This window comes from Epinephelus fuscoguttatus, linkage group LG11 (assembly GCF_011397635.1).
Source record: "Epinephelus fuscoguttatus linkage group LG11, E.fuscoguttatus.final_Chr_v1".
Classification (NCBI taxonomy): Eukaryota; Metazoa; Chordata; class Actinopteri; order Perciformes; family Serranidae; genus Epinephelus; species Epinephelus fuscoguttatus.
The window spans coordinates 1,011,730-1,024,790 of NC_064762.1; the positions used below are offsets into that span (position 1 = coordinate 1,011,730).

At 44.5% G+C, this 13,061-nt stretch overlaps 1 protein-coding gene across 3 annotated transcripts in view; it reads right to left on the reverse strand.

The window, feature by feature from the left end:
* Positions 1-2,768: 2,768 nt before the first annotated feature.
* The window catches only part of LOC125896593 (NACHT, LRR and PYD domains-containing protein 12-like), a 451,585-nt gene continuing 441,292 nt past the window's right edge, over positions 2,769-13,061 (reverse strand). For 2 of the 3 annotated variants that reach the window (XM_049589257.1, XM_049589256.1), the window contains 8 exons: positions 12,533-12,646; positions 11,885-11,963; positions 11,528-11,756; positions 9,516-11,313; positions 9,096-9,266; positions 7,530-7,703; positions 7,382-7,428; positions 2,769-6,583 (listed from right to left, as the gene is read on the reverse strand). In XM_049589257.1, coding sequence (XP_049445214.1) covers positions 6,045-6,583; positions 7,382-7,428; positions 7,530-7,703; positions 9,096-9,266; positions 9,516-11,313; positions 11,528-11,756; positions 11,885-11,963; positions 12,533-12,646 — 3,151 coding nt within the window. In that variant the 3' untranslated portion in view covers positions 2,769-6,044. Of the gene's footprint in view, positions 6,584-7,381; positions 7,429-7,529; positions 7,704-8,704; positions 8,837-9,095; positions 9,267-9,515; positions 11,314-11,527; positions 11,757-11,884; positions 11,964-12,532; positions 12,647-13,061 lie in introns of those variants that run through there. The other variant, XM_049589258.1, reaches the window with a different exon arrangement.

Below are 13,061 nucleotides of genomic sequence, written 5' to 3' on the forward strand. Positions count from 1 at the left end.
TGAGCTTATGTGTTAGCCAACGAGATAACCATGTTAGCCAATGAGCTTATGTGTTAGCCAATGAGATAAACATGTTAGCCAGTGAGCTTATGTGTTAGCCAATAAGCTAACCATATGTTAGCCAGTGAGCTTATGTGTTAGCCAGTGAGCTTATGTGGGGTCCATGTCATTGGTCCGACATCCCATTAGTCCGATGGTCCGCGGTGCTGAACGGCTCTCGGCGGGCGTATTTCTGCCTTGATGGTGCGCCGCAACTGGCTCTGGGTCAGCTGGGAAAGGCTTGAGGCGAAGCAGGCTCACAGCTTATGTGTTTGCCACTTTCTTTTTCATTTTAACCCACACCATGATCTTTTCCTGACCCTAACCAAGTGATTTTTGTGCCCAAACCTAACCAGACCTTAACCACAGGGCATCATGTTGATTTCAGAACAACGGAACTTCGGAACAATGGGTTCAATATGGTCGGAACAATGGGCTGTTGGACCAATGGGCAGTTCCCCCGTATGTGTTAGCCAGTGACCTTATGTGTTAGCCAATGAGATAACCATGTTAGCCAGTGAGCTTATGTGTTAGCCAATGAGATAACCATGTTAGCCAGTGAGCTTATGTGTTAGCCAATGAGATAACCATGTTAGTCAGTGAGCTTATGTGTTAGCCAATGAGATAACCATGTTAGCCAGTGAGCTTATGTGTTAGCCAGTAAGCTAACCATATGTTGGCCAGTGAGCTTATGTGTTAGCCAGTAAGCTAACCATATGTTGGCCAGTGAGCTTATGTGTTCGCCAGTGACCTTATGTGTTAGCCAATGAGATAACCATGTTAGCCAGTGAGCTTATGTGTTAGCCAATGAGATAACCATGTTAGCCAGTGAGCTTATGTGTTAGCCAGTAAGCTAACCATATGTTGGCCAGTGAGCTCATGTGTTAGCCAATGAGATAACCATGTTAGCCAGTGAGCTTATGTGTTAGCCAGTGAGCTTATGTGGGGTCCATGTCATTGGTCTGACATCCCATTAGTCCGACGGTCCGCGGTGCTGAATGGCTCCCGGCGGGCGTATTTCTACCTTGATGGTGCGCCGCGACCGGCTCTGGGTCAGCTGGGAAAGGCTTGAGGTGAAGCAGGCTGACAGCTTATGTGTTTGCCACTTTCTTTTTCATTTTAACTCACACCATGATCTTTTCCTGACCCTAACCAAGTGGTTTTTGTGCCTAAACCTAACCAGACCTTAACCACAGGGCATCATGATGATTTCAGAACAACGGGACTTCGGAACAATGGGTTTAATATGGTCGGAACAATGGGCTGTTGGACTGATGGGCAGTTCCCCCGTATGTGTTAGCCAGTGACCTTATGTGTTAGCCAGTGAGCTTATGTGTTAGCCAGTAAGCTAACCATATGTTGGCCAGTGAGCTTATGTGTTAGCCAGTAAGCTAACCATATGTTAGTCAGTGAGCTTATGTGTTAGCCAATGAGATAACCATGTTAGCCAGTGAGCTTATGTGTTAGCCAGTAAGCTAACCATATGTTAGCCAATGAGCTTATGTGTTAGCCAGTAAGCTAACCATATGTTAGCCAGTGACCTTATGTGTTAGCCAATGAGATAACCATGTTAGCCAGTGAGCTTATGTGTTAGCCAGTAAGCTAACCATATGTTAGCCAATGAGCTTATGTGTTAGCCAATGAGATAACCATGTTAGCCAGTGACCTTATGTGTTAGCCAATGAGATAACCATGTTAGCCAGTGAGCTTATGTGTTAGCCAATGAGCTTATGTGTTAGCCAGTGATCTTATGTGTTAGCCAATGAGATAACCATGTTAGCCAGTGAGCTTATGTGTTAGCCAATGAGCTTATGTGTTAGCCAATGAGCTAACAATGTTAGCCAGTGAGCTTATGTGTTAGCCAATGAGCATATGTGTTAGCCAGTGACCTTATGTGTTAGCCAATGAGCATATGTGTTAGCCCGTGACCTTATGTGTTAGCCAATGAGCATATGTGTTAGCCAGTGAGCTTATGTGTTAGCCAGTAAGCTAACCATATGTTGGCCAGTGAGCTTATGTGTTAGCCAGTGAGCATATGTGTTAACCAGTGAGCTTATGTGTTAGCCAATGAGCTTATGTGTTAGCCAGTGAGCTTATGTGTTAGCCAATGAGCTTATGTGTTTGCCAATGAGCATATGTGTTAGCCAATGAGCTTATGTGTTAGCCAATGAGATAACCATGTTAGCCAGTGAGCTTATGTGTCAGCCAATGAGCATATGTGTTAGCCAGTGAGCTTATGTGTTAGCCAATGAGGTTATGTGTTAGCCAATGAGATAACCATGTTAGCCAGTGAGCTTATGTGTTAGCCAATGAGCTAACCATGTTAGCCAGTGAGCTTAAGTGTTAGCCAATGAGATAACCATGTTAGCCAGTGAGCTTATGTGTTAGCCAGTAAGTTCACCTTATGTTTCAACTAAAGATTACTAGCTTCAAAAATCACATTATGTAACTACTTATATGAACGAAGCTCAAAATCTTCCGCTGAAATGTACAGTTAGCTTGTAGGCTAATAGCAAACATTCAAGTAGCTAGCGTTAGCTTGCACATAGGCTAACTTTGTTTGGGACTGGGACAGTGGTTAGCTAGCATATAGCATATTCATTGGGGATTTTAAATGCTGCAGCAATTTCTGTCGACTTTTTTGTCCTTTTTGAAGCGAACAGTGTGACAATGTATTGTCAAAGTATTGCAGTGTATGATAGACATTAATCACTGATGATGCAGCACAGATTATTTTAATTACATGAGAATAAATCACACTTTACTGAACACCAACAATGAAATGTTATGATGAAGCAAACAGTATCATTGATACATGAATATGTACTTTACACAGTGATAACTTATGATACGGACTATTATAACAGACTACGAGTCTTTACTACAGCTGATTGTTGAGGTACTTGCTTTAACGAGTCAAGGACATCCATAAGACACTTATAATTCATTATAACTCACATCTATAATGTTTCTGACTGTTTGATAAAGTGCATCAGGAAGCATTATGTGTGTTTGCGTGTAGTCATAGAGCATTATAAACACATTATAGCTCACTATGAATGGCCTTATAAAGCATTATAGATATGATCTTCATAGAGAGTGTTACCAACATGCATGTCCTTGCGTTGGACACTAGAGGCAGCATCCATATATTTATGGATCGACAGACACCAGTCACGTACAGAGGTGAGGACGAGGCATTAATGAACTATCAGAGCTGCAGTGTGGGGGACACAAACAATAGTTTACATTAAGTTTTGGTTTTAAAAGACACTGGCTGGTGAACTAAATGTGACAGAGTTGGAGGGAGACGGTGTGATTTTTACATCAGACCAGTTTACTCATTGTTAAACTGAACGGTGAGATGTTGCCTACATTAGTCTGGCTGTATTGAGATGGTTTCATTTCATAACAGTTACAAACAATGCCGAGGCTCAGGGCGGACACTGTTGTTACTTGTCTGTCCGGCAGGTCAGGAAGACGTGACGCTGCTCTACAGGATGCTCTGTTACTGTGACGACACAGTCAAAGAAGGAGGGTTAAAACTCAAATGCATTGAGAGTTGATGCCATGTGCCAAACTTAAAAACTAAAATGCAAAATTAGAAAAAGAATTGGAAGAAAAACGTCGAACAGAAACGCACTGATGGTCAGAGGCCAAACGTGCAGGTGCTTGAACACCACCTGAGGTCGATCTGTGCACGTATCCATGTGGAACAGTGGAGAGATGAACCAAGATGGGTTTGGCGAGTATGATTTTGTTTCTGTCCATTTTGAATGAAAATTCGAATGAGGTCCGGTAGTTCAGCTCGTCTTTGTTTGTTAAAGAGGGAAACTTGTCCTGAGACTGTTGACGGTTGTACTTCCTCCATCTGATAAGGACAACAGCTGTAGGAATATTTCCTTTATTCACTGTAGCGGGGTTCTTCCGGGAAAAATATGGCGTAGTTCGTAGTTGAACGTGGCGGGTTCAGAGTTCTTCAATAACCCAAATTACAGCTGGACCACCGGCCAAAAAAACAAGGACAATAGTCCAAAAACACGCTCACTCAATACTTTGTCTTCTTGTCAAATACCTGCCATGTACCACCAACTCTCCACACCAACATGAACAAGATGGCTGCCTTGTAAATCATAAGCCCCTCCCACTGGGCATGACACAAAAAGAATAATTAACTTTGAAATCAGTGTTTCCCTACAAATAGAAACAACCAAAAACATACTGACAAATAGTTACATACAGAGAAATACCTCCTTTAAATATTCACTGTTCAACATGTCAACATACAATCTCCAATACTGCAAAATAAACATAATTAGCGCAAACACACATTTAAATTAATCAGGTGACCATTTTCCGCTACGTCCCCTTTAAACCCCAGGAACTCGATACGCCCCTGTTTGGCGGATTCGGCGTCTGACAGAGGGCAGCGGGGAGGACAACCTGGCGTCTGCAGTGAGTGTCTATGTGATATGGATGGGTATGAACAGGCGTGCAGAACGGCGAGCGTGCACCCTCGTGCGAACTACAGAACTGTGGGGCGGTGAATTATGGCGATAATTGCAACCAATGTAGTGGACCAGAACGGGGCTCGGAAATGTTTGATGAGTGGGGTGTAACGTGTAGCGCATAGCGCATAGCATGTGTGTCTGTGTGTGTGTGTATGTGTATGTGTGCACTGCCTGCACTCAGTGACGGGGCCGCTCCGTCACATTCACATTTTGTGAGTTTATTTTGTTTATTTTATCTATTAGACGACATTTGAAGGTCTCACTACCAGCTGAGACCCACTGTCCATGTAGGACAGGTGGACGGGTAAAACAAACACCGGACTTTCACCCCAGAGCCTTCTGTTCACTTCCTGTGTGAAACCAAAAATTAATGGAGTTATTTTAGTAACAGTTTAATGTTCTACGTGGCGTTATTTTAAGCCAAACCATGATGTTTTTTTTTCTAAACCTAACCACGTGTTGTGTTGCACAGAGAAATAAAAGTACATGCGAGGTGTTATACCCATGTTGTAATTTTATTTTGAAAAAGACTATCTACCGAGCAGAAACTGAACATTTCCTGTGAAAACTATTGAAAAGACAGGACGCATGTAACAAGCGTCAGCTGAGACGCCTCCAAGAACGTCAGATACGGACAGCCTGTTCTCATTCTGACGAAATATCACCGCTTTGTCAGCGGACTTTCACAATTGCACATTACACATTTCATCTTCATATCCTCCTGCGCCTGTTGTTAATGTTCTGGGACAACATGTCAATGACACCTTGCAATGAAAGCACATGGTAAGGTTTGGAAAAAAACATCATGGTTTCTGCTCTACATTCATACAGGAAGTGAACAGCAAGCTCCTGGAAGAACACAACGCTACATCAACATGACGTGAAAGTGGGTGGCCCCAGGCCTGAAGTCAAACATGAAGAGGGGCTCAGAGGAGATTTCCGTAGATTATCACGTGACAGTGTGATCTTTGCGATCTGCCAATTCTAGTCGCTTGCATGCGCACCGCTATAATTCTCAGTGGACATTGACGCCTGGCACAGGATGGAGTGAGTCCGTGCCGTGGCCAAATCGCACACGCGACAGATCCAGTGGACATCCGGCGTGAGATTTCTTAAACGGGCGTGAGAGAGTGACATTGATGGTGAAAGAGTGACAGTCACACCAGATGTGTGAAAGTTGGCAACCCTGCAGATGATCGTTAAATAAGGATTTTATCTGGACGGGGACTTGAGCTGGGGACCCTCTGGTTCCAAACCCAGCTCCCTATTGACTGAGCTACTGCTGCCCCAGGATGTGTCTTACTACAAACATAGAGTCACCACAGTGAGTTCAGCTCTCAGGAACTAATTTCACCTCGTTCAATATACAAAATTTGATTGTGCTGATGTTAAAATGTTTTTTAATGCACATCCGTGTGTGATATTACACAAGATGAGCAATTTCAGTCGGTCCTCTCCGTCACTGGTGTGTTTCTTTCTCCAGGAGACTCCATCCTATGGCTCACACAGAAACACTGAGGAGCTGGATTTAATACTAACCCCGAACCCAAAGCCAGGGTACAGAGGCTCAGTGAAGGTGGTGTTGAAGGTGTGGAGGTGGATCAGTGAGTCAGAGGAGACTCTGTAGAAGGACAGGATGCCAGCAGGACAGTCCACATACACTGCTACTGTGCGAGAGGAGGGGCGGTGGGAGATGGCTGTGACTTTGTTATTATGACAAACACAGTAACGTTTATTGGAGCAGTATAGACTCCAGGACTGATTGTTCCATCCCAGCCTGCAGACACCATCCTGTCCTCTTCTACCGATTCCTCGGTAAGTCACTGCAATAACGATCTTTCCTCTCCACTCCACCTCCCAGTAACATCTACCAGTCAGACCATCTGTACACAGCAGCTGCCAGCAATAGTCAAACCTGTCTGAGTGATCAGGATATGGTTGACACTTCAGTGACCATGTCACCCTCCTGTTGTTGTCGGACAGTTTGAGGTGTCTGTTTAATGTGTTTGTGTCCAGGGTGAGTTCACAGAAATCTGAGGAGACAAAAAGACACAGATGAAGTTTATCATATGACACAGCAAGGGTCTGTTTCGGAAAGCAGGTTGAACAAACTTGGACTCTAAAGCAGGATTTATACTTCTGCTTCAAATTGAGGCCGGAACAGTAACAGGCTGAAGTTGACACGGCGTCCCAGAACGTCAACAACCAACACACCCAGGGTACCTTGGACGTCATATGTGGACGTGGAAAGTCCATGACCAAACGTGGACATGTGACAAGGTCACAGTGAGGATGGATTGCAATGATTTACGCAGCTTCAGCCAATCCCTGTCAATTCTGCACGACTTTGTATTTTTTGTCCAATAACCCAAAATTTAAAATTTAATTTTTTTTTTAAAATTTCATAGGGTAAAGTGTCATTTTAGTGTCGAGCTCCATGCAGCGTATTTATTCACTCAGGCTCTCTGATCAACATTAGACTGCTGCTGCAGGACCGGAGCTCTGCGCTGTTACCCAACAGTTTTTAACAGGTGTAACGGTAGAATCGAGCCATTTCTGTGTCAGTTGGAGATTGTTGGGACGGTTTTAACAACTTGGTATCATCTGTTAGCTGCTGCTACTGTGCTAGTTTTTCCTAACCAGGCAAAGAGAGCAGGTGGAGGATGTTTTAGAAAAGCTGTGGTGAGATCAGACATCTCAGGCTGCAAAAATTCCCCCAAAAGCCTATGAAATCCTGGAGGGACTGATACTCTGCAAGACTGTTGTGAGGAAACATTTTTAAGCATGTTGGGCATCAAATGAATCACTGAATCAGCTGAACCCCCACTTACATTTGCTCAGACCACGTTCCAGCCTCTTCCTACTGCAGTAATCCACCCTGGAGGCAGAAACACAGTCACACTGATTTTCCGGCTAACATGAATCTTTACTGCTGTGGACCAGACCATCAAGGGGTGAGCTTTTGATATTTGTCCCTACCTGACAGTGTCCAGTCTCCAGTCTGGACCCTTTAGTCCAGCAGACAGCAGCTTCATTCCTGAGTCTCCTGGATGATTGTAGCTTAGGTCCAGCTCTCTCAGATGGGAGGGGTTGGAGCTCAGAGCTGAGGCCAGATCAACACAGCCTTCCTCTGAGATCAGACAGCCTGACAGCCTGCAAAGACAAACACACAACCCTTTAGTTATTCAAGGAAGTTTGTCTTTTACAGTTATACATTGACCACCCTAACATATGACCCATATTCTGGAAGCTGCCAAGTACAACCACAGTCTGACCACTGTGCCGCTCTGCTGGGGTTAAGCCTTGCTCAAGTATGGCATAATGAAGGAGGGGCGCAGAAGATAAGAAGTAAAAGAAAGGACAAGAGCACAAAGTAGAACAATAAATATGTTAATAATAATAAAATGATGCACCAGCTAATAAAACAGACAAAAATGTATAAAGACATTGTAAAGGTAAAGGTAAAGTCCTGTGCCTCTGAAGGCTCCTTTTCACATTAGAAACTCCCTGACGGCTCAGTTGACAAATCCACAGTAATCTGCATCTTATGTCAAATGGAATTAAAATATCGCTGGCATACTTTTGTTTGAGTTTTAGCTCCCACCTATGAGCTGAGCACACAGGAGCAGCTAAACAGGCTGCCTGCTGTCAGAGGGCAACCACATCGTCAAAGACGGCAAAGCTCCATTTTGCAGTTGACAATAGAAAGTTCTCTTGGAAGGAATTGTGGGACATGGAAGGATCTCAAACTAGCCTCATAATACAAGCCACCTACGATGTCCTGCCATTTCAGAGGAACCTCAGCCAACGGTGCGGTGAACACCCTGCTTGCCCCCTCTGCCCATCTCCAGCAATCCTGAAACACATTTTGGTTGGCTGCAAGACAAGCCTGACAGAGGGTCGTTTTAACTGGCAGCACAATCAGGTTTTAAAGTGTCTAGCAGCAGCCCTGGAGACCAGACAGACATTCATCAATGCCCTATATCCTCCATCAGTCCATCTGGTGCTTACAAGAAGGTGTGTCCACGAAGGTGTGAAGCAATCTGAGGCTTGTACAGTAAAATCAAACACCAGCCGGAGGAGCAGGAGACTTGAGGTTACTGGCAGATCTGAATCAGCGTCTATGCCTCCCATCTGAGATCGCTTCTACTAACCTCAGACCAGTCCTTGTGCTTTCGTCCTCCTCACTGTGCCTCGTCTAAATCAGCTCACTGTGCCCTGGGAGGATGCTTTGGAGGTGGCCTACAAGCCCAAGAGCCTTAAGTGCGTCAAGCTGGCAGCTGACGCTGAGCAATGCAGGTGAAAAGTGAAAGTTGGCCCAGTTGAAGTTGCCCAATCAAAACACTCTGGTAAGAAGTACTTCACCTTGTTTAGATGGACTTAAAAACTGTTTTGAAATGCAAAATAATGGAATTCTAATCATTCGATTAAAATACAATTAATCACAATTTTAAAAATTGTTTCACAGCTCTACTTTGCTTACATTTGTCCACATGTTAAAAAAAAATACACAAGTGGTCATCAAACAAACAGATGAATCCTCACCTGAGAGTTTCCAGTTCACAGTGTGGACTCTGCAGTCCAGTGGAAAGAAGCTTCATTCCTGAATCCTGCAAGTCATTGTTACTCAGGTCCAGGTCTCTTAGAGAGGATGGAGAGCTGAGAACTGAGGACAGAGCTTCACAGCTTCTCTCTGAGAGGTTACAGTCATCCAGCCTGTGGAATAGGTAACCAAGAGTAAAGTTCAATTTTATTAGTTTCTGGGTTTTTGTTTTGATGATCTAAAAGGTATCTGATATACATAGATGGCACCATGCAAAGCACTGGCCAGACATGTGGGGGCAATTTGTGGTTCAGTGTCTTGCTCAGCTGTACTATGACATGTGGACTGGAGAAATGAGGAATTGAATCACCAACCCTGCAATCAACTGTGTCTACCTGCTGAACCACTACTCATCCACTCACAGAGCTTTGTTGGAGGCTTTGACCACTGGCAGCAGCCTCAGAAGAGCCTCCTCTGAAGCAGAGTATTTCTTCAGGTCAAACACTTCCAGACCTTCTTCTGATGACAGTAAGATGAAGACCAGAGCTGACCACTGAGCAGGAGACAGTTTATCTGTGGAGAGACGTCCTGAACTCAGGTACTGTTGGATCTCCTCCACTAGAGAATGATCATTCAGTTCATTCAGACAGTGGAACAGGTTGATGCTTCTCTCTGCAGACAGATTCTCACTGATCTTCCTCTTGATGTACTCAACTGTTGTCTGATTGGTCTCTGAGCAGCTCCCTGTCTGTGTCAGCAGACCTTGTAAGGAGGTCTTATTGGTTTGCAGTGACAGACCCAGGAGGAAGCGGAGGAACAAGTCCAGGTGTCCATTTGGACTCTGTAAGGCCTTGTCCACAGAACTCTGGTGGAGATGTGTTAGTGTGGGTTTGTCTCTGAAGACTTTAGACAGCTGGGAGGTGCCTGTTGGTTCTTCTTCCATCAGATTGACTCCAGAGTTGATGAAGGTCAGATGGACATGAAGAGCAGCCAGAAACTCCTGAACACTCAGATGGACGAAGCAGAACACCTTGTCCTGGTACAGTCCTCTCTCCTCTTTAAAGATCTGTGTGAACACTCCTGAGTACACTGAGGCTGCTCTGATATCGATGCCACACTCTGTCAGGTCTGATTCATAGAAGATCAGGTTGCCTTTCTGCAGCTGATCAAAAGCCAGTTTTCCCAGAGACTCAATCATCTTCCTGCTCTCTGGACTCCAGTGATGATCTGTCTCAGCTCCTCCATCATACTTGATGTTCTTCACTTTGGTCTGAACCACCAGGAAGTGGATGTACAGATCAGTCAGGGTCTTGGGCAGCTCTCCTTCCTCTCTGGTCTTCATCACATCCTCCAGAACTGTAGCAGTGATCCAGCAGAAGACTGGGATGTGGCACATGATGTGGAGGCTTCGTGATGTCTTGATGTGGGAGATGATTCTGCTGGCCTGCTTCTTTCTGAATCTCTTCCTGAAGTACTCCTCCTTCTGTGGGTCAGTGAACCCTCTGATCTCTGTCACCATGTCAACACAGTCAGGAGGGATCTGATTGGCTGCTGCAGGTCGTGTGGTTATCCAGAGGCGAGCAGAGGGAAGCAGTTTCCCCCTGATGAGGTTTGTCAGCAGCACATCCACTGAGGTGGACTCTGTAACATCAGTCAGGATCTCATTGTTGCGGAAGTCCAGAGGAAGTCGACACTCATCCAGACCGTCAAAGATGAACACAACCTGGAACTCTTCAAACCTGCAGATTCCTGCTTCTTTGGTTTCAGTAAAGAAGTGATGAACAAGTTCCACCAAGCTGTACTTTTTCTCTTTCAGCACATTCAGCTCTCTGAAAGTGAATGGAAATGTGAACTGTATGTCCTGGTTGGCTTTGTCTTCAGCCCAGTCCAGAGTGAACTTCTGTGTTAAGACTGTTTTCCCAATGCCAGCCACTCCCTTTGTCATCACTGTTCTGATTGGTTTGCCTCTTCCAGGTGAGGCTTTAAAGATGTCTTCTTGTCTGATGGTTGTTTCTGGTCTGTCTGGTTTCCTGGATGCTGTTTCAATCTGTCTGACCTCATGTTCATCATTGACCTCTGCAGTCCCTCCCTCTGTGATGTAGAGCTCTGTGTAGATCTGATTCAGAAGGGTTGGGTTTCCTGCTTTAGCGATCCCCTCAAACACACACTGGAACTTCTTCTGCAGGTTAGATTTGAATTTACGTTGGCACAGCTGAATTCCTGAAAAGAGAAAAGAAGAGTAATCAATAAATGGATGCAACAATGATCTGTGTAATTGTCCTCCCTCAATTAAGTCCTTTCAGCTCATCAGTGGGGTTAAACAGCTTCTCAGTAAATCCTAAAATGATGGATAGATCAGATGCATTATATTTATGACAGAATTCTTGCATCCACTTGTTCTTCTATCATGTTTAGTTTGATAAAGTGCTCTCACTGTTCTGCAGATAGTCAGCCAGCTCCTCCTGCTTCATTCTCCTCAGGAAATTCAGTGTGATGTTCAGAAACGCCTCTCTGCTGCTCCTCCTCTGCTTCACATCCTCACTGTCCAACCACTTTTCATCCTCACACTGACTCTCTAAGCATTCTGGGTAATCTGGATTCATAATCCTGTGAAACCTCTTCAGTTCGTTCTTCACAAAACTGACAATGTTCTTCTCAAGCAGCTGAAACAGAACAATATGTTGGTCAGATGACAAAACATCAGATCACCTGTCACAGACTGAAAGGGTGCAGCATGGAGACTGTTAGGACCAATCTGTGGTTGAAGTCATATGTTTGTACATTTACACACCATGAATATGGAGTCCAGATCTGTTGGATGTTGCTGGGCAGGCTGACCACTGGGAACATTTGAATTTTCCTGATGACCTCTGTGAAGTTTTAAAATAATTACGAACACAGGCACACATATACCTTGTCACAGATGTTATCTTATAGCATGATAAATGCTGGTAAAAACACAAATTTAGCTCTTTGGTCAATGTTTCTATAATTTCTGGATGAGATGTGAGGAAAAGGAAACTGAAGTGGGATTTCAGTCAGGACCACTTTAGCTAAAGAAAACTTTATTTCAGTTTGCAGTTTTATATTTGGTGATATGGCTCTGTTTTTGGGCCTATGCAGAAAGCCTAAGGCAGACAACACACCTCTCTGCCCTTCCATGTGCCTTCATGGAAAGCCTAAGACAGGGAGAGCAGCAGCAAAGACCACCTAGGTACACAGCAGAGGAGCAGAAGTGACAAACAGAAATTACATTGATAAGTCAGACACAACATGAAAAGGAGGAGCTGGGGTGGAGGTGGGTTGCAAAGTGTCTTGCAGAGGAAGCAGCAACAGTAGGCGGGACTGTTTAAATAGGGCGTTCTGAATGAGATAGAAAGGAATCATGTCATCATCATTCCTTAAGAGGGTTAAAAAAAAAAAAGTTTGAAATCCTTACCTCTGCTTGGCAGAGTTTTCCTGATCTTTGAAACAAACATATAGAGGCATAGAGCGGTCACTCTTTATGGACACACAGGTTGGGACAGGACAGTCTCGTCCTCGCTGCTGGATCCTGTGAGAGACAGTAGATTGACAAATGAAGTGCGGTCATACTCGTTAACGCTGACCACTTTTTGTCTTGGCAGCAAATGTTTTTTTGTCTCTTCTAAAGTCTGTAGTTTGAGGACAAACTCATCCGAACATTAACCCCAGAAATAAGCAGCATCCTTAGCTTGGCAAACTTACTTGTAGAGCACCAACTCTTTTACAGGGAAGACAATCCAGGAGTAGAACAAGACCATCAAGTGCCTGGGCTCTGGGGTCTTTTACCATGGTCAAAATTGCTGGTTGTGGCTGGCAAACACCACGCAGCCAGTCAGAACTGGGTACTGACAGACCGTTGTATACTTTCTGTATGTTGTAGGACTTCCTGCTTTCAAGTGATAAAGTTCTTCTGAAGCCTTTTTTCTCACTTGTCTGCGGCTGCA